Below are 24,063 nucleotides of genomic sequence, written 5' to 3'. Positions count from 1 at the left end.
CCACAAAAAAAAAAGACGAGGGGGGGGGGGGGGGGGGGGGGGGGAATAGAGAACCTACCCACTAGCAACTATTTCATGAATTGCTTCACTAACATTCTCATTCTCAGATCTCACCGCCAACTTCATTGCCACCTCTTTCGCCCCATCAATTCCGAATGACAACCGAACAAGCACCTTCACGTTTCCTATGTATATGCCCGATAATAAACATGTATGTGATCTTGAGTTGCTTGGGACCACCTCGGTACCCTGGAAAACAAATGGGTTAGAGATTTCAGTTTACTCCCAAACGGGAAATGGTGATTCCAAGAAGATATGAGAATAACTACATAGTGTTGTCAAATGTATTGGCAAAAATGCGTGTACTGATAGAAATCTTTTTCCTAATAATAGATATATTAGCACACACAATCTCAATTTGTTCCAAGTATTACTATGAAAATTAGTGCCCACAATCTCCAAGCTTCAACAACAAAGGAAAGCCTTATATCTCACAAGCACTTGGACGAGAAGCACTAACCTCACAAGGTTGCATGCCAAGAAGATTGATAACAGTACTGACAGCTTCTGCCAGGCTTTCTCTAGGCCCAAGACCATATTCATCTATGCGCTCACCATCAGGGCCCAAGCTTTCCCATGCATTCTTAAAGTTAGAGACCCCAACTTTAAGAATATAATCCGCAGCAACAACTTCGAAATCCTCAAGCTGGTATTCATCTTCCACACCATCATCTTCAGCCTCACCAGTAGTGGGATCAACCTACCACAATTTAAACAGCGATTAAACAATTAAAAGAAAAGACCATGAACGCAATGTCAGTATCCTTTAGAGTAACAAAACCAGAATTTCATATGAATGATTGCAAGTAAAAAACAAATATTCATCATTCATCCGTCTCCATGACCATTTCTTATGTATTGCAAAACATCTTCGCCGAAGGTCCAAGAAACAAAGCAATTATGGAGTAGCATATAGATCATTGTTGAATCAGAAATTTCTTAAAAGTTAAGGGGAGTAATTTCAGACATTTCACATAGCATATGATGGATTTACAGAAATAGCTACGAGGAACTACCTCTTTTACGGTAAACCTCAATACATTTGAGAATTTCCCAACTGCCGGGACACCTTCGGGTTTCTCAAAGGCCACAAATGTTTGTCCTGGCGTATCATAAGGGAGAGATCTTAACGGTTTGGTCCCTACTTCAGAGAACTCCTCGGCATCAGAAGCATCCACAATAACAGTCACCTAAAACCAGGAAAGCAATTAAGAAACAGAATCCTCAAACCAAGGCCAAGGAAACAAATGCTTCTGAAGATAGAGCCTTTACATTTTCAAGTAGCTGTTCTGGTATTGTGTTGGTACAATTATACTGGAAGACCACGTGGCTGTCATATATGTGCTTGACAACATTGACTGAATATTCAGTTTCTGCTTCCGTAAGCTCCACCGGGATTGATGACTGACAAATTCAAATGCAATAAAATGAATTCATTACCTCACCAACGAGACCCTTACGAGAATGAATCATACAAGAACTGAAATGGTGAAAACGATCATCCACAAACCTTGAAAAGCTTCCCAAAACTAGCAAATTCAGGGATAGAGGATAGAAGTCTTTCATAAGCATCAGCTGCAGAGGTGGGTGCAGCAGCTGGTGTACTTGAAGCAGCTGGCTTTTTACCCGGGGCTTTCTTCTCTGCTAGAGACTGAGACTTTACCTCTTTGGGTACAGAATTAATATCGAAAGGCTCTTCTGTAGGATCCTGTATCTGTTCCAAAGAAACAAATTAGACTGAGGCTTCAAGCGGTACATTAGGATAGAGACACCAACACAATACAACCCTAAGATAAACACCAAATTAGCTTCAATCACTTACATAGTTTTTCAGACTAGTTTCCATATTTGTCAGTGGAATATCAAGCGAACCAAACAAAAATTCCTTAACATCTTTCTCAGTTTCAGCAACTGAACCATCTCCGAGGGTATTCAAGTATAGTGTGGCTCTGTCTCGAACCTGGAAAGAAGAGATACAAATCAGTTTCATCAAGTAAAATTTTATAATTTGAAAATGAATTAGCAACACATAATTTAGAACTTATATACAGGTTAAAGCATAATGGACTTAAAACGGACCTCATCATCATTATCAAATACGCAACGCCTTAATAAAACAAATATGCGGGGCTGCAAGAAAGAGAGTATTCGATTTGTTATGCTTAGTAACTCAAGATTTCAACAATGACTTGAGAGATGCAGTCTTACTTTCAATGAGTCAACCATGGCACCAAACTTTGCTAGTGTACTGACAGCACTGGCTCGAACAGTGGCATTCTCAAGTATCACCCGATTGTAGATATATCGGATATATTTACTGGGATCTGAGGTCTTGGGTCCCTCGTTTCCAAGAAAGTGAAGTATCTAACACAAGTCAATTCAGCACAACTGAGCCAAACTAGCATGCACCAGGCAAGAGTAGCCTACAGATAAAAGAAATGGTATCAAGAAGATAAAAGAAAACCTGGGTGGAAAGATAAGTGAATTCACAATCCTCAATGAATTCACACAAGTGCAGCAATCCACTTTCTTTGGCATCTGGAATATCTCTAATTAAGATCACAATTGAATCAACAATTGCCTTTTTATACTCAAATCCACCCTCTTCTCTCAAGATATTGCTTAAGAAATTCATCCTGAGGAACCGAAAGGCAAAACCCGAGTTAGACATTTATTTCAAAATAATATGAAATGGAAATAACACTGATAAAAGACCCGAGGAGAAGTTAAAAATCTATTATTCCAAGGGAAGACTCCACTACTCACAGAGATCTGTACTTGAGGGGGAACTTCAAACACAATGATCTTATTGCTTCCACCACAACAATCTTGAATTCATCAGCAATATCAGACATAAAATTAGTGATCTGTTTCATCAAGCGATCAACACTAGATTCATTTCCTGTTTTCAGCAGAGTAGTAATGGCAAGAGTTGCTATACTTCTATTCTGATCTGAAATCAAGCTCTCCATGTCTATATTACAATTGGTTACAGCCATGGGATGTGTCATTGCCACCTGCATGCAAATGAAAACGAGTGACTCACTTGGTTGCAAAGGACAGGCAGAATGAGTGGAAATTAAGAACAGGAGTAAAGAAGTGAAAACTTGAATTAAATAGTCAAACAGTAAACTTATAAATACAGCCTATGAGCAATAGCAGTTCAATAAGTAGCACCACATCCCTAGTTTTTATGAAAAACTGGCCGTAAAACTCATGTTAGGATCTAAAAATAATACAAAAATCCTTCTAGTTAGAAAAAAGTCATAGAGCATATATGTTAAGTATTCATTTTTTAGTATGTATCAATATTGAAATTACAGAAATTACAAAGTTAAGAAAACTTAAACCATCATGTATTTGGAAATGACAAGCAATGTAGTTAACATAGTTTAAGGGTGTAATTGCTTAAGCTGATCTCTGTTGTTCAAGCTCACTTTGTTACATAAAATAATCCTATATGTTCGAGCTAGGCTCTACATTCTTAAACCAAAATGTAGATGAAATTCTGTTAAGACCAAGCCATTCTGCTGGACAAAATCATCAAATTACATTAAGCATATAACAACTAAGACCAAAGTCAAAATTGCACATAAAATAATATATTTGTGCCGTCAAAAAGAGGTTGGAGATGTGTGCATATAAATTTTAATGCTTTACCATAGAGTTTCTGGAAAGATAAATCAGAACACCAGGAAATGCTCTAACAGACTTCTGAAGTCAAGTGTGCCACAGCTATTGGCTGGTGTGAGAACCTAATGGGGAGCAACTAGACAATAAATAGTGGAAACTGCAGCTTTTGTGGATCCTTTAGTAGTTCATGTCTAACTCACATAAAAAAGCATTTAAATGTTCACTTTCCAGTGTCTTCATATAAAGAAAAACACTCCAGACTGAAGATAGATTAATTTCAAAACTTGCAGAGGGAGAAACCAAGGATCAACATATGCTAAGAAAAACAAAATCAAAGGAAAGCATCATCACCTATGCTACAAAATCAGCAAGTCATTCGAAAGCGAGAATATCAAATCACTGTAGGACCACCAACCTTATTCAAAGTCCGGAGAGCAGCAAATCTTAGCACTGGCTTGGAAGAACTTAAGAAAAGCTGTAAAACAGTTATGGCAGGAGTCAGCTCTCTGGTAGTCACATTGCTCAACTCTGTGATCGCGCGAGCTGCTTCAAAGATAACCACTTCAGCTTTGTGACGCAGACAACCCTCGAGATAGTCGTAGAACGGCCGTTCTCCAGCTTGGCTATTAAAACTTGATTCTTTGATAACCTTTCATATCAATGAACAACTGCTCTATCAGTACTTGAAAGCAACCCAGCCCACACCCACAGCCTGCAAGCATCAAGTTAAACTTTACACACCTGACTAATGTAGCGAATCAAAAGGCATTGAGCTAAAGGAGAACGAACAGTCCCCTTAGTCAAGCTGGCAACCAACTTGTTGACAGCTAAACGGTCGTTTTGCCGTATCTGCAAGCTCATAAATACAACATGTCAATACAACCAAATAAGTTCAAGGCCTTCTGTGCAAGAAAATACTCCACGAAGAACACCAGTTATCAACCAAAATTTATGCAGAAGACATGCTACATTAGATGGAACAATTTAAACATTCAGAAATTGACAAACAAACAGAAGAAAGATGCCACAAAAATATAGTGAGTAATCAATTTACAAGGGTCAGTTTCCTCCTCAAGTCCTTGATAAGGTAACAAAAATACATGCAGAGCCTAACAGAATGAATTAGTACATGATTCCAATAAGCAATCAGACCATCACAGGAGGCCTGGTTCAGGCATCTAGCTCAAATGCTACACCTTTGCTATATTTCAAACACACTTTCTACTTTAACAGGGCAGAAGACTCTTATTTTATTCACAAACAAGAAGAACATAGATAAAACTATGCCAATCGTAGTCCTGTCACAAACAAAGAACACGCAAACAGTTCATGCCATTTTGATTCTAAACCAGACAACAAATTACCAAGCTGAATCCATAGAACCCATTAATAAAATTTCTTGAGATATAGTGTGCAGAAGACAATTGCTATGAAATTCCATAATTATTGCAGCTCCATATTGGTGCCATTGAGACGACAACTATGCTTGCACAATATAGGGTGCAGTTCACTACATTTGACTTGAAACAGAAAGAAGCTCTGAGAGCAAGGATAGAATCTGTAACCGGAGTAGATTATACATTAGAATGGTCGAAGCGATTCGATCACATCCTAGCGGGCAACAAAACCATTTACCTGGTGCAGCAGAGCAAGTGCATGGAACTGTACAAGTGCAGCGCGAGACTGAACAGCTTCTTGTACTTCATTGCTCCATCTTTTGACTATCTCTGGATTTGTCTATGAAAATGCTCATACATTAACACTTCACGAATATCAATTAGCCACAAAACACACAATTCCACAAACATCAGAAAGTACCTGTAGAAGATGGATACCACTCACAAGTGCAGCACTTGCGACCACAGGATTTTTGTCCACAATAGCCTGCTTCAGGTACCTCTCAATTTGGGCCAAAAGTGTCCCATCAGTAATCCGGCAAAGAACACGAATAGCATTTGCTCGAAACAGGTCAGTGCGGCTATTCATGTCCTTCATAAGGGAGCTTGTGACAATGATAACCTTTATAATAATAAAATAAAAGAGTTCAGCATCAACCGCATAGGGAAACAAATTAGAATCAGTAATAATGAAAAGAAGGAAAATGAATGCCTAAGTTACCTCATCTGCAGAGGGAGAAAGCTCCTTTATCATGAGATACACCATCCTTCTCAAACCAATATCTTTGGACTGAAACAGCTTCGTAACAGCAAAGAATACTTCTGTAGCTTCAATCTAGAAATCAGCTTAAATGCGTTAATAATATCTTAACTAGAAAATAAATCAAAACGTAAGGGCTGTCACTTCTCTATGCAACAAGGAAAATAGAAACCCGGAAATCTGTTACAAAAACATCTATTGATGTAAGCTTACTAGGAAATGCTCTAAAAGGAACAGTCTGCTAAACACAAGTTCGAAGACTGTTTTACTACAGTCATGTTACAAGTTCAATAATGAACTGTCTTTCAAGTGTTGCCTGTACACACCATGTTGTAACCAAATGCATCACCAGGATCATAAATACAAATAACAAGAAACAGAATAAAAAAAACACTATAATAAACCCAGTCAACAATAAGAAGCCCAGTGCACTCACAAGTGGACATGCAAGAAACATTAAATAGAATATCATGAAAACTGAATGAGTCAATATATATTATGATTAAAACATGTTAAGACCTCACAAAAATCTCTCTGGATGCTACAAATAGCTCCACTGGAAAAACTGAAAGTAATTCAACATTTCAATCTTCACAGGCCTGCTGCAGTCATGATAAGTTGCCATTATAGTTGATGACATCTCAACTATTTCAACCACGTCTATCAGCTCAGCAAGGCTGAGGCCCATAAGGTGTGTCCGCTAGCTAAACATGCTGTGGATACATAGTCATCATGTGCATTACATATTGGTGTCTGCAATTTATGTTCCACGTGACATTCAGAGTGTGCATCAATGTGTGTGTACATGAACAAGCTGGTTTGTTGTGCACCCGTGTTTGATTGAGAGAGCAACAGACATAGAGATAGTAACATCATCAATGTCTGACCTTTGTCAATGTTTCACCCTGATTCAGAAGATACAGAAGCTTTGTGATGACCTAAAATGGAAAAAATTAGATAGTTAATCGTTATTCAAGATAGTCAAATAAACATAAAGCTAAAAACTACTATACATTTGACATAACAGGCAAATACCTGTGAACATCTCCTTGCATCCAGCTGAGGGTCATGAAAAACCCTAGCTTCCTGTAATACTGCACCCTTCTCAATCCCCAAAAATGGAGAGTAATCCGCTGCAGATGTAACAAGTTCGTCAGCAAATATTAAGAACTAAGAAACCAAATGAACAGTTTATCCTAAATCTCTTACAGAACCGATGTAATCCAAATCTGAATGTTCCATCAGAATGGAATCCCAACCAATCATATATATGTGTTACACCATTATCTTTCCAATTCTTTATCGAAATCCTATAACAATTACTAGTCATATGAAACTATTTATAGCCTCATGGTTTCTAAGCAGTGGCAACACAACCATATCATGTATTTTGAAACAGCAGTGAAGAAAAACTGAATAAACATCATGAAAAACAAAAATGTAAATCCGAACATCAATTGAAATTAATCATACAAATTGCACAAACCAAGGATGAAGTGTGATATTCGCAACACCAAACAGGAGCAAATCATCCAAATCATCTAATTGTCCAGCGTAACATAACTAGAGTACGAATCTCATACGCTGATAGGTCAACTCATTAGATTCCTAACTTCTAATTCATCTATTTCATTCATTCCGTACTTCCAATCCAAACCAAAACCGCAGATCTGAAATTGAACTTAAATTAGGCGAATCCAAAACGTAAAACCAAACGCGATTACATCGATCGAGCAATTTCATTATGATTCGAAAACATGGAACAAGAAACAACAAAAGTCAAGAAACGCACCTTCTTCATCGCGATCATCGTCTTTCTTCACAAGCGGCTGCGCCATTGTACAGAGATCTGTTTGCAATCAACTGAGAAGGCGTCGATAAAACAAATAGTTGCGTGTATGATTAGTGGAGAATTCGCAGATCTCCAAACTATTTTCCTTTATGTTTATAAGAGTGAAGTGGAGTGCAGATCTCTCCTGTAACCTGTTTCTCTTCTTGAGTTCCCAGTCCCCAGTTATAGCTTAACGTACAACTCAAGGTTTTCGAAGGTGGGGTTATCGGGCTACAGAACGATCATCTCTAGCGAAGGGGTAAATTAGTCTATGCACTCAATTAAGCTCCTGTTGTAAGGCACCGACCGGCTTGCCAGTTATTTAGGGTAAGTAATTAAATATCAACCCCTCTCTCTCTCTCTCTCTCTCTCTCTCTAAGAAATGAAAAGAAAAAAAAAATCAAGAAAATTAAAATTACAGTCATATCCTATTCGACCACCGGCCCCCAATCCAGGCACAGCTTTGTACTGTTCCCTTTTGGCAGCGTTATATTGTGATCCCCAACTAATTTCTTTTTCAAACTTCAATTATCACTGTTTCAAAAGAATGAAAAATCTTCAACCTTTAAACTCTATTGATAAACTGTTGTGCCAAATTGATACACAATAGAGGTAAATAAAATGAAGTTGATCTTTTAACTCGTGTTAGTTTGATTTCTAAATTGGTTTTAAATTGTATATTTTCAGATCGGGGAGCATTAAGTAGATCCCAATAATACTTTTTTTATATTTAATTAAGTCAGTACTCATAGGAGTGTCAAGATCATTTAAATAGATTTGATCCTGGTAAAAAAAGATGTGAATTTTTAAAATGATGGGTGAGGATGTGACTTCTTGAAATGGCAGAAGATATCGAAAGAGTTTGTATAGTTCTGAATGCTAGTCGGCCATTTTTATCATCAATTAACTTCTATGTCATATTGTGTCATTTACATACTTGGATTTGAACAATTATGTGACTAGACTAAAATTGATAATTTTTTCAATACCAAAAAAGTATCACAATAACTCTTTGGTAATGATACATTTTGAAATACGTAAATGAACATAGTTGACCCCTATTAAATATTTATGAAAAAGTATATACAAATGTGGACTTTGAAATATATATACCATATCGAAATTCATTTTAATTTGATTTAATTACAACAACTGAACACAAGGCCTAAAGAATCCATCTCCTTCCCTACCTGACATGGAATAAACATTGTCCCAGTTCCTAAATCTCCAATCGCAGAACGAAAATATTACTACGACAATATATCTCAACCCTCTATCTCGATCAGCTGCCTACGTCACAATATATCCCATCACACTGATACAATCATCATGAAACGCGCGTGCTCCATTTACACACATTAGTATATATATAACAAATACAACAATCTCACAGTCCACATATTCATCAGTAACCAAGACATGCTACAAAGTTATGAAGATATTACAAACAACATTGTATGGCAAGGTATTAAAAACCTTTGACTCTACAATTTGCGGAAGTATCATGAGTACATTTGCGTGACGTACATACGTGCCTTCACCATCATGGATCCTGCATCTACTCTTACCAAACATTTCAATGATGGAAAGCCCTTTTTTTCCTCCTATGGTGTACTTTTTCACCATACTTAGTAGTGTACAAACACAAATTAATTTTTTCCCGACAATAATCAAGGGGTACGGTTCCGCCCGCCTTGGTTGGACCGTATTTCTTGTGAATTTCCGTCTTCGCTGCTCGTGAACTCTTGGCTCGACAACACCCCGTTCTTTCCAACCCTTCTCACGTCGTAGTCGGAGCTACTGCTCGACCCTAACATCGCGCTTTGTGCCCCCTTCCCTTCCACATTTATAAAGTCATCCAGAGAAACATCACCTTCGAGGGCACGTACAATCTACATGTAAAATATCGTCAAGTTGGATCCATCATATATAAAAAAAAAAAAATTAAAAAGAGGTGTATATATATATATATATATATATAGTTGATTAAAATTAAAATTACCTGACTCATTTTAGGACGTCTCCTTGCGGAATGCCTAATAGAAGCAGCAGCACAATGCACCATGCGAAGCATCTCCTGGGGATCATAGTTGTCCCCAAGTCGTGGATCCACCAACGCATGGTAGCTTCCTCCGTCAGTAACTTGAATCAGAATAGGCCTAGCCTGTATGTAGATCATCACGATGTTTGATTTAAAATAAACGTATATTAGCACGGTACACAATGTATCTCAATTATAGTTGAGTAAAATTCAAATTACCTGACTCATTTTAGGACGTCTCCTTGCGGAATGCCTAATAGAAGCAGCAGCACAATGCACCATGCGAAGCATCTCCTGGGGATCATAGTTGTCCCCAAGTCGTGGATCCACCAACGCATGGTAGCTTCCTCCGTCAGTAACTTGAATCAGAATAGGCCTAGCCTGTATGTAGATCATCACGATGTTTGATTTAAAATAAACGTATATTAGCACGGTACACAATGTATCTCAATTATTAGTAATTAATAAGTATTTATAATGTAGAAAATGGTATGAATATATACCCAATCAACTAAACTGTCTTCATCATCGTTGGTGAGGTCAATAGGACGACGTCCAGTTATGAGTTCCAAAAGCATGATTCCGTATGAGTAGACATCGGACTTCTCAGTGAGCTTGCCGCTGGAAGCATATTCAGGCGCCAAGTACCTACATTTTGATTACATTTGTAGGAATAGATCAATAATTAATTAACACAACGGTGATCCCTTAATTGATCATATATTCCAAGATACATGAACCCGGATTTTGAATTGTCATCGATTAGATATAGTTTTTGTAATTTGCATGTGAATGAAAAAATGATATTGGCCAGCGTCTTACCCAAATGTTCCCATGATACGAGTTGAAACATGGGTGTGGTTGTCTGAAGAAAGTTTAGCCAATCCAAAATCAGCCACCTGCATGCAATTTAAATTAGAAGAGTGTATAAAATAAACAATAAATAAATTAAATGACATTATAATTACTAAACTGGGAAATAAAAAGAAGAATTAAATAAAAATATGCATTAGCTAGTAGGACACACGCGTAGTCTACCTTTGCATCGAAATTTTGATCTAGCAAAATATTTGCAGCTTTAATATCTCGATGGATAATGCGGGGATGACCTGATTAACAAACAGGATTAGAGATTTCACGAAAAAACGAAAAACAGAAAGAAGAAACAAAGGAGATGGGGATTATAAGCGGATTGGATTTTCTATGAAATTCTTACTGCATGTTCTATTATATTTTTACATATACATCCACATGTACAAACAAAGAATCAAAGGAGATGGGGTTAAGAAGGATGATTGAGAAATTACTTACAGTCCTCATGAAGGTAAGCGAATCCTTTAGCAGATCCAAGAGCAATTCTAAGTCTGGTAGGCCAATCCATGACAGGACGACCAGCTCCTGTATCAGTATATATGTTTTAATTATATATGTAATTTTTCATACTAATTAAAGTTATATAATCAAGTAGAAGTAGGTAGGAGCTGAAGCATTAATTACGTACCATGAAGGTGATATTCAAGAGTGCCATTGGGCACAAACTCGTAAACCAACAGCCTTTGAGATCCCGCAATGCAATGCCCGACCAAGGACACCAGGTGCCGGTGATGCACTCGGCTGATAATATCTACCTCCGCCTGAAACTCCCGCTCACCCTGCCCGCTATTCATTTTCAGGCTCTTCACAGCTATTTCCTTCCCGTTGGGCAGCACTCCCTTGTGTACATAACCAAAGCCCCCCTGCCCCAGCAGATTTGCCTGTGAGAATCCACACGTTGCCGCCGCTAACCCTTCATAAGTGAAGCTGCTTTGGTTGAAACCCAGGGCCACTGCAGGGTGAGGAGGTGGCAGTGCGGCTTGATGTGGACCCGAAAAGCCGGCGGAACTCATCTCGCTGCTGCTCATCATCGGAGGTGGCGGAGGCGGAGCCGCCATCCATCCGTATTCCGAGCTCACTGCCGCACTGGCTGGCTGAGGCGGCGGCGGCATCTTCACCATGTGGTCGTTTGGGGGGCCATTGTTGGCCCAGTTTTGACCGAAGTAATTATCTACGTGATGAAAATTAATTATAATGTTTTTATTCAATTAAACCTTGTTGTGAAAGCTAATTAATTAAATGAAGGAAATGAATTAGACTAAATAATATATATTGAAACAGAGTAATTAATTTAGAGCGTACTTCCATTTCCACGAGAGTTGTCTCTGTAGTATTTGATGTCGTCGTCGTCGTCTCTTCGTTTCCTCCTCCGAGTACAAGCCACCAAGATGATAATCATAATGAGAAGTAGTACTCCGGCACCAACAGCTGCTCCAACTATGATAGCCGTCTGATTGCTGGAACCATCACTCGATGAATCTGGTAATCCGCGTCCTGCTGTTCCCCTTGAAGAAGATTCAGATCGAGATAGGGCATGTGGTGCTGGTGCGCTGTGTCCAGATGAATGTCCATTCGACGACCTGTGCGGAGATGGAGATTTATTGTTGTTGCCATCATCGTCGTTGTTGTTGTTCTTTGAAGGTGGCGAATTAGACGAATTTTCATCTGGAGGAGGAGGAGGAGGAGAGTTAGAAGAATTGTCAGTTGAGTCCGAAGGCGGAGGTGGTGGTGATGAACCATCATCCTGCGACGGTGGAGGTGGTGAAGGGGAGGTACTACCGTCTGGTGGAGGGGGTGATGATGAACTACCACCGTCCGGAGGTGGAGGTGATGATGATGATGAGCTACCATCCGGAGGTGGAGGTGGTGGTGATGAACTAGCGTCATTTGATGGCGGAGGCGGCGATGATGATGATGGAGGAGGCGGTGAAGAGGGGGGCGGCGGCGAGGAATCCGAGGAGGAAGGAGGTGGTGGAGAATTAGAAGTACCAGACGATTGCGAGTCGTCTGGCGAAGAAGACGACATTCTCAAAAGTCAAGGCCGCAAAAGAAGCTCGCGTCCCTACCGTTCTCCCAGTTACAAGGAACCCTGATGAGGATGGAAGATTTAATTAGCAAAATGTTTGGTGAAGTTGTGAGCTAGCTAGCAACCATTCATTCACCTCAAACAAATTAAAACAAAATCAAAACACCAAACACAAACCATCATTCATGAATTAAAGAAAAGAGTAGTAGTACGTACATACGTATCTGTAATTGATCCAAGAAAAAGGATCGGAACGTAATTGGGGGAGAGGAGAAAGGGGAAGAGATAGATTACCTTTAGGAGAAGGGCAGGGGCGGATTTCTGAAAAGGTGGCAAAGAAAGAAAGATGATGCATGGAATTTGTTTTGGGCAAAGGAAACTATTCCCGGCTTTACATCCTCCTAATTCTCCTACAAATACGCTAATTTAATTATATTCCACTTTTCTATTTTTAGCCTTTTTCTTTTATGTGGTACTTCTCTATTGCTTAAACAAAATTTACAATTTAGGGTATGGAGGTGCTGGTTTTGGTCTCATTAAATTAATTTTGACATATATGCACAATCATATACATTTTCATCTCCACGTCAACATATATGCCATTTCAATTCAGTCCTAAACTTTCTAGACTTGGTTGGTTGTGCAAAGGTTTTTATGACAATCAGATGCGCATGTTAGATTTTAGGAGAACTCGTATACAAATTAAATTTGATTGAACCATTGCACCAATCACATAGCATAGCAGTTGTAATAGATTTATTAACTTCAATGAATCTAACATTTATAGGACCCCCTAAGCAAAATCAATAATAAGTATGTATGCACATAAAAAAAATAATGAAATAGTCATAAATATAAAAAAAATATATATAATTAATTATTTATATTTATAGAAATAAGTGTATATGGCAAATTAGACCAAAATTAATTTTGTCCACCTTATATGACGTGTAGGAGAGAGATAAAAACATTAGTTGGTTTTCATTTTAAACAATATAATATGATATGATTCAGCACTCTAATTATGAAATAACTAAGGATAATTATACTCATCTTTCCTAAGATTTGGTGTAATTACACTTAAAAAATTCTCTGATTTTTGTTAATTTCAACTAATTTGATAAATTTTAATTAAAGAATGGACTTATTTGTTAGACAAAAAAAAAATTAGGAGTGCTAAATATAATTTTTTAAATTATATAAGATCTATGTATAATTACATAAAATTTAAGAGAAAGAGAGTATAATTATCCCAAATAATTGCCATAATCTTTGTACATTATTCCAAAATTAACTTTAATCACGTTTTGAAGTTAAGGACCTGAGTATTCTGTGATCCATATTTCACTCAAACTAAATAGGTGTATATAATCATATATGAGAGTATAATAATAAGGGTGGGACATGTACATTGTACACCAATGGAGGGGCCGACACCGAATGACAGTTTAATTATGATGGTGTAAAAAATGATAATCAAAATAAATAGTAGAAAACCAATTTTGGTTTGGGCAAAGAAAAATCCGGAATTCGCCAACCAGAAACATCCGTTTGCCAACTGTATGATCCCCAACACAAAAGTGTGAGGAGAGAGAGAGATAGAGAGAGCGAAAAAGGAGCAAACATTTGATTTGAATCCCAAAACCCCCCAAATTCAACTTCCATCGCCACTCACGCACCACACACAAAAAAGCCTCTACACTTTTTGCTTCACCAGAATCTTAGATCGGGTCAACTCTTCAACCCGATTACTCCCCAACGATGCCGTCCCGCAGAAGAGCTCTGCTCAAGGTTATCATTCTCGGCGACAGTGGGTCAGTTTTCTCGTGTATATTTATACCGGATTAAGTACGTGTGCGCATGTTTGGATATGTGTTCATTCTTGCTGTTTTTATTCGGGTGGAGTGGATCTTTCGTTTCTTGGTTTTGAGGGACAAAATTTTCGATACCTAGGCGTTCTAGGGTTTTAATTTAGGGACATAATATAATTAATCCTTTAATTTAAATTGATCTGACCTTTTGGATCAATAGATTTAGTAGAGGCAAAAGAAAAGGAAAGGAGTAATCAACGGAAACTGGAGTCCTTCCAACTTCCTTTTCGGTGGAATTGAGCATCAGTAAGAGTATTTAGTTAGTGTATCTAGTCATGAAAAATACATCATATGTAGATTACCGATGAAATGCGGAATTCTGCCCGTACAAGCATCTAAAGAAGGAAATGTTTTTCTTAGGACAATCGAATACCTTATGGAACACAACCTAGAAGGTGCATATCTAGGTGTATACATATGAACTATATACATCCATGTATATGTTGTTTTGAATGACAGGTGTCTGGTTCTCTTTTTGTGTGATTTGCAGGGTGGGGAAGACCTCATTGATGAATCAGTATCCTTGAGTTCCATTGATTTATTAAAATAATTGCTAATGCATTTATGCAGCTTACTACCTATTATGAGCACTGATCTTTGTTGCTTGGGTGATGTTTCCTTGACCTGTCATTTAAAGATATGTAAATAAGAAGTTTAGCAACCAGTACAAGGCAACAATTGGTGCAGATTTCCTCACAAAGGAAGTGCAATTTGAGGATCGGCTTTTCACCTTACAGGTTGGACTGGAACGTGAATGTCTTATTATGATAGGAAGTCTTATATTTGGTTGTTATTTGTAGGGGTTACTTGTATACTTTAATGGTATATATTGTGATTATTTTTCCCCAAAAGGCAACAGAAATTGGTGGAGAAGCTAGGAGCCTAGGAGGTTAGCTGAAAAGCAATAATTTGAATTTGTGAATTTGGGTACTGGAATTGTATAGATACCATAGTCAACTGTGCTAGAGAAACATCCTACTGATCCCCTTTTAAGATCATAAGATATGTATCAAACAACTAGTATTTTTGCAACAATGTTTCTTCTGCAATGTGCCCTTTGTTATTTCTAGTTTTGTTTCTTGTCATGCACCCTTTTGATATTTGTACTATTGCCTATCGCGACTCTTTGTTCAATTAGATATGGGATACAGCTGGCCAGGAAAGATTTCAAAGCCTTGGGGTTGCTTTTTACCGTGGTGCTGATTGTTGTGTGCTTGTTTATGACGTCAATGTGATGAAATCATTTGACAATCTTAACAATTGGAGGGAAGAATTCTTAATTCAGGTATTTGCAGTTCTTTTTACCTTCTCAGAGTGCCTGTCTTCTATTACTTTGACTATTTTCTTTCCCAACATATGAAATACGCATGACCTGTCTCATTACCAATGTAGATATTATTATTTGCACTTGTTCTCCTCTAAATCCAGATCTTTAGATGACGTTCATTGAGTATATTGCTTTATGATGGATGGATTATACCAACCTCCTCCACATCCCCGTCTGGAGGAAACAGGAGGCTTAGCACCCAGAAGAAGGGCCAAGCATCCAAAAGCTCACTTTTATCCAAATAAGGGTTCTGTTGAGTTCTCCTCTATTTGTTGTTCTGCTGGGATTAACATGAGTATCGAGTTGGTTCCCTGACCCGGATTGTTCTTGAAACATTTGACATCTTGTTGATAATTGTTTCTTCATATTGCTTAAGGTTCTGTAGCCTTTTCCGAATTCAACTAGTTACCAAGGGTTTGACATTTTTGATAATGAGAGCTTAGTATTAGTTTTGTCATTATGTGACTTATAACTTGGTTCACAAAATGAAAGTACTCAATCACACTGCAGGCAAGCCCATCGGATCCAGAGAATTTCCCATTTGTTGTGATTGGCAACAAGATTGATGTGGATGGTGGAAATAGTAGAGTGGTACTCCTCTCTCACTCCCTTTCTTCTTTGTGCTTTGCCTGTTCTCTTGTTTTCCCCTTTCTCCGGCAGCTTAGGGTTGACTGCTGAAAGAAAAATAGGGGTTTGAAGGAGGTAGCTATGGTTGATGACTATTAGCTGTAGTGTGTGCTATCCTGATGCTCATCACAGATAGGTTTGAATTGCCACAGGTATCTGAGAAAAAGGCTCGGGCGTGGTGTGCCTCGAAAGGGAATATTCCCTACTTTGAGACTTCTGCCAAAGAAGGGACCAATGTTGAAGAGGCTTTCCAGGTCATTGCAAAGAATGCCCTGAAGAGTGGAGAAGAAGAAGAAATGTAAGTAGAAAAACCCATTTCATATCCTGACGGTACTGTTTGATATGAATTTATTTACGATAGTACAAACATTGTCTGTTTGTTTGTGGAGCCCTGTGTGCTGGTTGTGGTCAGCTGATTTCATTTGCCACAAGACTGTTATTATAGCAGGATTAGATGATGCAAATTACATATTAGGAGAGAGGTTCTCAAAATTGAATCTTTTTTTTTATTCATGCCATGGGTTCTCTACAGCCTCTGTTATCTCTATTAGCCCCATAATAGTCACGCTTACTGTACCCAGTTGTTCATATCGAAGCATTTGTTATTCAGCATATTTAGCATATTTAAACTGTATGGCTATGGTAGTTTGACCTGCATGACACTAATCTCTTGATATGGGAATCTTCTGGATCTTGTTGAAGATACTTGCCCGACACAATTGACGTTGGGAGCAGCAGTCAGCAAAGGTCAACTGGATGCGAATGTTGAACAACAATCCAGAAGTTTTCTGCGCAGCACCAGGAACGAAGTGGTCATCCTGTCTCTTTTTGTATTTGTTCCAAGTCAGCTGTATACTAGTGTTTGTGTTGAGTGAACTGGTCTCTTAATGAACATTTTTTTTTTCAACATTCTAAAAAGCTTTTCACTATCAATGCATGCGCTACTTTAAATTGGCAGGAATTCATGTTATTCTTCTATGAGCTGCTTTTCGTTGCTACCCTCTCAGTACAGATAGACTTGGTAGTTAACCATAGACATACCTACCTTGGGGTTAAATACATCAGAACTACCCAGTGCCTGGACGGTGTTTCAAGGTTAATAAGCATATATGCCTAGAAAAGCAGAGATAAGATTTAAAACATTTTGAATGGCATTCCACCAATGAGACTCTGCCTGCATCAGGTACAAACACGGCTGCATCTCAAATCAGTCATGTAGTGCTTGACACTTGAAAAACACACCTAAGTTGAAATACAGTCGAAATGCACATCAAATTGCTAAGATTTTAGTTATTACAAATTTACAGTGATTGAGAAAGGGGGCAACTAATCTACAAACAAAACCGCAAATTGCAATGAGTTAGCAAGTATTCCTCGGTGGAGTAGTGCTATTTGGGTTCCTACTTCTGTTGAGATGCTCTAGGGAAATGAAATAATTTCCGGTCTTTCCTCATGAGCACGTGCCTTCACTGCCAAAACATGATTTACACACCAACCTGAAATTCATAATTGAACTTAAAATGATGATTTGCACGTAAATGGAGGAAAAAGGGGAACTAATTGAGCTAATTAACCTCTAATTAGTATTTGGTGTTGCTGTCCTCTGCTGCCATTTTTTTTATTTTTTGTAATTTTTAGATTTCACTACAGTAAACTTGCTAGTAAAAAACCTAAGGCAATCATTTTTGATTGAATACTCACTTGGAAGAAGAGGGCTGTATATTCAGACAACAAACTTCCCCACCATACTTCAGCAGAAACTACTTCATGCCAATTGAAGAAAGCCTGTCTGCATTAGGCGGCACAGAGCTTCCTGTGGCACTTGCAGTGACAAAATTGCTTGAAGTAGGGTTTGCTGTCATCATCGGCCTAGAAATAGGAGGCCTAAGGGAGTTCATGCCCATAAAGGCTCTTGATGCAGGGTTGGGAAATGTAACTGCGGCTCTATTAGGAGGTAAAATTTGGGAAGGCCGAGCAGATGTCGACATCCCAAATCGTGTTGCAATAATCTGTGCTCTCTCTTGGAAAAGCCTCTGCTTTGACCTATCTAGTTGTTCCTTAACCCGCATCACCACATTTTCCATATCATTAAAGAAAGCCAGCTTCATCTCCAGCTTGTAAAACTGCAATTGGATAACCCAAAGTATTATTACACACATTAAAATATCACTGATTTGAGGTTGTGAACATATTGACAATGAAAGAAAAAAATTCAAACCACATTGAATATAAATAGTCCAAGATTACTGAATCCATCAAACTCATTTCCAGTTCTACCTGTTTCTCTATTAGTGATGAGGAGAGCTGAAGTATTTGATCTTCTTCTTGGTCTGCAAGAAGCTTTGCTTTCACTGCTGCAGCTGAAAGGGCAGTTATAGCAGCTCGCTGCAACTTATTCTTATCAAGATCATGTTTATTCACTATGGGCCCTTTCTTGTCACTACCACATTCTTTAGCTTCTCCATCGCCTGCTTTAACATCAAATAGATTATACTCAATCAGGTTCCCATGCAAATGGTGCATAACAGGCTAAGCGTATCTCCATCAACCAGATAAGTATACCTCACTACAGCCTACATTATGGACAACCAAGACATGTATGTGTGTGTGCCGTGTGTGTTTATGTGTTATCTGTTTATTAAAGGAATCAAGTGCATTTTCCAGACAATGAGATATTTTCATTTCAATGAGATTTACATATTTAAGAATTGAAAACTTTTAGGCCTTTTAATTCCAAATTAATTACTCAGAATTATCAAGCTCAATTATCCCCACAAACATTTCTATCAACGATGACAAGCTACAGGCAGATCTGGAAAAAAGAACCTGTATTGTCTTCTTTTTCAGTCACTGAATTTGATGTGACCAATACATCATCCTCTTTCTTCTCAGAGACAGATATCATATTTTCATCTTTCAGAGGTTCTTTGATCTGAGAGGTCTCCGCAGCTGAAACTCCATCTTCTGATTTCTTCACAGGATCCAACTGAAGCTCACTATGAGATGCCGAGACAACTGATTCTTCAGCATCTTTTGGTGCCTGCTCCTTTGGAGAGTTACTAGGTTCACTAGCAGTGGCTGGGGGGGCTTCCTCATGAGCAGTATCTGATCTATCTGCACGGGCACTACTGGGAACATCCACAGGTTTCTGATCTTTGGAAGTAGAATCTTTTTGTTCATCGCGTTCTTGAGGGGCAGAATCTTTCTTTCCATCATGTTCATCATTGCGTAAACTGATTCTATCTGGCTGGTTGGGCTTCCTCATGAGCAGTATCTGATCTATCTGCACGGGCACTACTGGGAACATCCACAGGTTTCTGATCTTTGGAAGTAGAATCTTTTTGTTCATCGCGTTCTTGAGGGGCAGAATCTTTCTTTCCATCATGTTCATCATTGCGTAAACTGATTCTATCAACAACTGAATCAGGTGTTGCCTCCTGCTGCTTTTCAGCAAGTTCATCTTCGTCCTTTCGAGCTTCATGCTCAATTATTTCAGTTGCAGCTCTGAAAATTATATTGAGATCAGAAACAGTAATCATAGACTTAGTATGGAAACAATAACAGAAATACACAAACCCCTCAGAGACGGTGAGATTCTTCTTGTCATCCGGGGGATCTTCCAAAGGGAAACAGTGCCTGGCAGCAAGCTGCTCGCTGGAACAATTGCCAGATAGAGATTTCAAGAGGCTGCGAACTGATGCAGTAGCCATATTAGGTTCCACCAACCGCACTAGGAATGCTGCCTATAACAAAGAACAATACCAGCGTGAATATGCAAACAGAAACAAGCAGGATTTTCAGATTCTGAACTCACTGAAGTGAATTTTATTTCCAAGTTAGTTGTCTGATACTTCTCCTTCAGCAGATGCATGACAAATTACTCATTGAGGGGCAGAGGGAGTAAAGGAACAAAAATCCACATACCAATGTCATCACAGGATTACCAGCTTCAGCAAATGATAGTCTTTCCCCAGGTAGAGAAGAACCCACAGCTTCAAATGCTTCCTTCAGGGCCTTCAGTGCGAAGCTCTCCCCATCTTCAAGACTTTTATCTGACTCGTTGACATCATCCGGCTTAGAGATTTCCATTGGACAGGATGAGTCCTGATGGTCAGTAATAACACCCTGGCTTTCTGTTTTCTCAGGAACATCTTTAAGAGCAGAGTCACCCCCTCGGTCAGCTTTAGGAGCTGAATTTTCAGTACTGGTGGAATCTGGCACCCCATTTTCTTTAGGAGCATCATTATTTTCATCATCTCGATTTAAAAATGCATCTTCAATTGGCATCTGAACAAAGTGCAATATACACTGAGCTTTAGTCTTTGTTGCCACATGCTCAGCAATCTCACTCCAGTTATCTCTAAATAATTCTATCGCTTCAAGCAGTAGAAGAGTTTCTTGATCTGTCCAGTTCCCTCCACTTGCACCACCAGCTTCTGCTGGTTCCATAAGAATGAAATCTGATGGGGACATATCCGAGCCAAACTTCCCATTGTTGAAACAATCAGCACACAAATCAAAATCTGCCTGTTTACAAAATTTGGGTTCAGTGGAAAGGAAAATTTCATGGAAAATATAGGTTTAGGCGCTCAAACTGGCATAACACTCTGCTTCTACTATCCTCCTTCAGGTGGGACTTGCTGCAAGAGAGCTGGCAATGCTGCTTGCATGATAGAACGTGAATTCAAATATTGGACATTGGAAAAGTTGGCAACTCGTGGAAGCAGTCACAGGAAGAGCAAAACTTTTTCTACTATAGAGCAGCTAGTGATACCGCGTAATTATATAGAATGATACAGCAACTTTCTCCCAGTAACTGCCAATTTACAGATGCATGAAAGGGAAAGAAATCATAGATGGATTCCATACATGGCCACAATTTAGTATCAACGTTTTAGTTAGCTTTTCTGTTAGTTTTCTCATGCCTCTCTCATTTCATACACTACTCATTTGACTGGGTTACTGTTGTTTATATCTAATTGCAAGCCCTATTTTAAGTGCTCTTTCATCAGCTAATGTTTTAAACTGAGTATAACATGAACTGAATGATGCAATTCATGAATACTCTCATGTGATAGGTTTCAGAAGTAATTTTGTACAAGGCTTGTCTGTGTAGAGAAATAATTAATTCCATAATATCCATGAACAAAGCAAGCTTTTCTATCAGTTTTAATCATAATGAATTGAATTGCGATAAACAAACATACACATTATGCCACAAATTACTGATTTTTTTAATCCATGCCTCCCACTCCACAAACAGACCTATTACGCATATATGTAATCAGGTGCTTGTAAAAGTAAGCATGCAAAACAGATGCTTCTGGCAACCAGAATATACGTTATAAAAGGGAAAACAATGGCAATGACAAGAAACCTGCTTCTGGCAATGATAGCGCTTCCGAGAGCAATCTGCTGAACAAGAATTACAATGGTATTCAACAGAAGGACCTTCAGATTTCACCAGCTCATCGGCAACAACAGATTCTGGAAAAAATCCAGATGACACCGATGGCATCGCCGCATTCATCTTGGGAACAGCTGGAGTCCATGATTGCACGGTTTCAAACTGAAATAGTTTTTCAACCAAAGACTCCATCTTCCCAGCTTCATCCTTGTTGTCATCAGCAGCAACAATCACAGCAGCAGGATCATGATGTGGGAAAGGATGGTAATTAATCAAACCCCAGTAATCCAGAAACTCCATCACCTCTTGCCGAGCATCCAATTCTCCAACTGTAAGCTCAGAGAGATGCTTCAATTCAATTTGTGCATTTGGATTGAGGTGAAACTTCTTCATTATCCAATTACGTATCTCCATATATATTTCTGGAGTCCTACTTTCTGATTTCCCATTGAAGAATGAAGGCAACATCCTCTCCTCCAGCGGATGGATTTTTGTCCATGAGAACCAACCTACATCACAATAATACCGAAAGAGCAAAACCCATAAATTTTCTAACCTATTCAAAATATCTAAGGTGAATTTTCTAACAAAACCCAAGTGTGGAGCATTTGCAGACATCACATCTAGTAAATAAAATAAAACACAAGAATAGAAAACAAGATCTACAAATATTAAAATCCCCAAATTCTTTTGCCTCCCTAGTTAAAAACTGAGAAGACTGATAAAGCAGGGCAGAGAGGCTGCATTTTGAAACCCAAACTATGTTTTCCTCAACTGCTTCGCACTAGTATTCTGGAAGGAAATCCTCAATGGTTTCCCTCGGCTACCATTCCTACTTAAGTTACCTCACAATCAAAATATGCAACAAATCATAAGCTTAGACGAACAAATATTCAATTTTCCAAATTCTTGGATTGTAAAATGCAAATGGAAACAGGCTTCCTAAAATTCCAAAACAAAACCCTAAGTTCCCAATAGTTGAAAATTACGCCTCAACACTTCACAAGAAAATGCCCCAAGTACCTAAGAAAACCCTAAATTCCCAATACCAGACAATCAGGCTACAGAAACAAAGACTTAACCACAAAATGCAGAAGATAATGTAGTTACATTTTTCCTAAATCAAGCGCTCACTTAATACCCTTAATTCAAGTATTACACAACTGAACAGGTGTAAATCCTCAGAATGGACAATGAGAATGAGAAATTTACTACTAAATTCAACAATTAATATCTCAATATTTAAGAGCAAACAATTAGAGATAGAAACCTCGTCGTAGGAAAAACTCACTGACCAGCATGAATAGGCACGACATGAACATTCGCATCTCTAGACCTAATTGCTTCATATTCAGCCTCAATCTTCGCCTCTAATGCCTCCCAATTCTCACTTATTCTACTCATCTCCTCCGCCTTCGCAGCGGCCTCCCGAGTCTCCGCCTCGGTCTTCACAGGAGCCACCTCAGAGAAGCTGCTGCTGTTGTAAGGTTGCACGCGTGCCCTAGTGCAGGGTCCATTCATGTGGATCGGAGGGAAAGGCACTGCAGACGGCTTTTCCCTAGCCTGTCTCTTGGATGACATCGTCTGAGGAGTCGAGCTGCCGCCTCCGCTGTTGATAGAGGTCGATTTCCGCTTCTGCCCTCCGCCTCTCCGCCGAGACGTCGGTTGCTCCGACAGAAGCGCCTCCGTCATGGATGCGGATGGCGGCGGGGTTCCGGTGGAATCTCTTCGCTTGTCCTCCATTGTCCTTTAGCTCTCGTCAGTCGCCTCTGCAAGACGCATACATCAATGTTGTTTTGTATATCTGTGTAGCTTTATTCTCTGTGACGCCGCCCTATGGTAATATAACGCATAGACCCCAATTGTTTCTCGATGACCTGCCCTGGATTGTCAACGGTTCAGATAGGTGGATTTGATGGTGTATAGGCCCGATACAGACAATTATCAACAAAAATCGTCGAGTGGATTCACCCGCTTTTACGTGTAGAGATGGTAAAGTCGCGGTTTTAAGTAAATGGCCAAAAGAATATGAGTTTCATCCCCAAAAGAAGAGGAGAAAAAAGGACCGTTCGCTCAATTATATATATAACAAAAAATTATTTTGATAGGATAAAAAAATCGCTGTCATTCCTTACATGCCCAAATCTGTTTTTTTTTTTTTTTAATTTTTGTTCAACAACTCCCATCTCTAAACTTTAATAAATTCATTT

General features: G+C 38.8%; 4 protein-coding genes across 6 annotated transcripts; 1 reads left to right on the top strand and 3 right to left on the bottom strand.

The window, feature by feature from the left end:
- LOC105169628 (coatomer subunit gamma-2) lies at positions 16–7,930 on the bottom strand. Its single transcript, XM_011090080.2, has 18 exons — positions 7,643–7,930; positions 6,886–6,983; positions 6,738–6,788; positions 5,812–5,925; positions 5,512–5,712; positions 5,329–5,430; positions 4,435–4,542; positions 4,109–4,342; positions 2,827–3,077; positions 2,525–2,696; positions 2,269–2,424; positions 2,140–2,190; positions 1,883–2,020; positions 1,571–1,774; positions 1,333–1,464; positions 1,077–1,250; positions 521–760; positions 16–249 (listed from the first exon to the last, which is right to left on the bottom strand). The coding sequence occupies exons 1-18, from the start codon at positions 7,686–7,688 to the stop codon at positions 55–57; spliced, it is 2,667 nt and encodes an 888-aa protein (XP_011088382.1). The 5' UTR covers positions 7,689–7,930; the 3' UTR covers positions 16–54.
- LOC105169627 (proline-rich receptor-like protein kinase PERK7) lies at positions 9,026–12,986 on the bottom strand. 3 transcript variants are annotated; one of them, XM_011090077.2, is made up of 10 exons: positions 12,916–12,986; positions 12,375–12,684; positions 11,898–12,260; positions 11,224–11,766; positions 11,034–11,120; positions 10,761–10,831; positions 10,545–10,621; positions 10,226–10,370; positions 9,942–10,103; positions 9,026–9,573 (listed from the first exon to the last, which is right to left on the bottom strand). In XM_011090077.2, the coding sequence occupies exons 2-10, from the start codon at positions 12,619–12,621 to the stop codon at positions 9,352–9,354; spliced, it is 1,917 nt and encodes a 638-aa protein (XP_011088379.1). In that variant the 5' UTR covers positions 12,622–12,684; positions 12,916–12,986; the 3' UTR covers positions 9,026–9,351. The 3 variants fall into 3 exon arrangements, with proteins under 3 accessions (XP_011088379.1, XP_011088376.1, XP_011088377.1); XM_011090074.2 differs by having other exon boundaries at positions 11,898–12,684; XM_011090075.2 differs by having other exon boundaries at positions 11,898–12,684; positions 12,838–12,924.
- Positions 14,129–17,427, top strand: LOC105169625 (ras-related protein Rab7). The gene is made up of 7 exons (XM_011090073.2): positions 14,129–14,435; positions 14,983–15,009; positions 15,130–15,229; positions 15,631–15,777; positions 16,330–16,410; positions 16,599–16,744; positions 17,149–17,427. Exons 1-7 carry the CDS (start codon positions 14,383–14,385, stop codon positions 17,213–17,215), a joined length of 621 nt encoding a protein of 206 aa, XP_011088375.1. The 5' UTR covers positions 14,129–14,382; the 3' UTR covers positions 17,216–17,427.
- Positions 17,575–23,745, bottom strand: LOC105169624 (SWI/SNF complex subunit SWI3D). Its single transcript, XM_011090072.2, has 9 exons — positions 23,149–23,745; positions 21,824–22,362; positions 20,371–20,973; positions 20,023–20,189; positions 19,859–19,950; positions 19,273–19,689; positions 18,724–18,914; positions 18,148–18,569; positions 17,575–17,942 (listed from the first exon to the last, which is right to left on the bottom strand). Exons 1-8 carry the CDS (start codon positions 23,594–23,596, stop codon positions 18,207–18,209), a joined length of 2,820 nt encoding a protein of 939 aa, XP_011088374.1. The 5' UTR covers positions 23,597–23,745; the 3' UTR covers positions 17,575–17,942; positions 18,148–18,206.

The sequence above is a fragment of the Sesamum indicum genome, linkage group LG8, assembly GCF_000512975.1.
Source record: "Sesamum indicum cultivar Zhongzhi No. 13 linkage group LG8, S_indicum_v1.0, whole genome shotgun sequence".
Taxonomy (NCBI): domain Eukaryota; kingdom Viridiplantae; phylum Streptophyta; class Magnoliopsida; order Lamiales; family Pedaliaceae; genus Sesamum; species Sesamum indicum.
This window is presented reverse-complemented; position numbering and strand designations above follow the sequence as displayed.

Bases quoted from the DNA above. Each gene is read 5' to 3' on its own strand.
- LOC105169628 (XM_011090080.2), bottom strand. From the start codon at position 7,688: ATGGCGCAGCCGCTTGTGAAGAAAGACGATGATCGCGATGAAGAAG. The intron at 4,543-5,328 runs GTAAATGGTTTT...ATGAGCTTGCAG, and splicing joins CACTTGCTCTGCTGCACCAG to ATACGGCAAAACGACCGTTT. The intron at 250-520 runs GTTAGTGCTTCT...TTTGTTTTCCAG, and splicing joins TTGGCATGCAACCTTGTGAG to GGTACCGAGGTGGTCCCAAG.
- LOC105169625 (XM_011090073.2), top strand. From the start codon at position 14,383: ATGCCGTCCCGCAGAAGAGCTCTGCTCAAGGTTATCATTCTCGGCGAC. The intron at 15,230-15,630 runs GTTGGACTGGAA...TTGTTCAATTAG, and splicing joins ATCGGCTTTTCACCTTACAG to ATATGGGATACAGCTGGCCA. The intron at 16,411-16,598 runs GTACTCCTCTCT...GAATTGCCACAG, and splicing joins ATGGTGGAAATAGTAGAGTG to GTATCTGAGAAAAAGGCTCG.
- LOC105169624 (XM_011090072.2), bottom strand. From the start codon at position 23,596: ATGGAGGACAAGCGAAGAGATTCCACCGGAACCCCGCCGCCATCCGCA. The intron at 19,951-20,022 runs GTTTGTGTATTT...TATAATTTTCAG, and splicing joins AATCTCACCGTCTCTGAGGG to AGCTGCAACTGAAATAATTG. The intron at 18,915-19,272 runs GTTCTTTTTTCC...ATGTTAAAGCAG, and splicing joins TGAAAAAGAAGACAATACAG to GCGATGGAGAAGCTAAAGAA.
- LOC105169627 (XM_011090074.2), bottom strand. From the start codon at position 12,621: ATGTCGTCTTCTTCGCCAGACGACTCGCAATCGTCTGGTACTTCTAAT. The intron at 11,121-11,223 runs GTACGTAATTAA...ATACTGATACAG, and splicing joins TCTTGAATATCACCTTCATG to GAGCTGGTCGTCCTGTCATG. The intron at 10,622-10,760 runs GTAGACTACGCG...AATTGCATGCAG, and splicing joins ATCAAAATTTCGATGCAAAG to GTGGCTGATTTTGGATTGGC.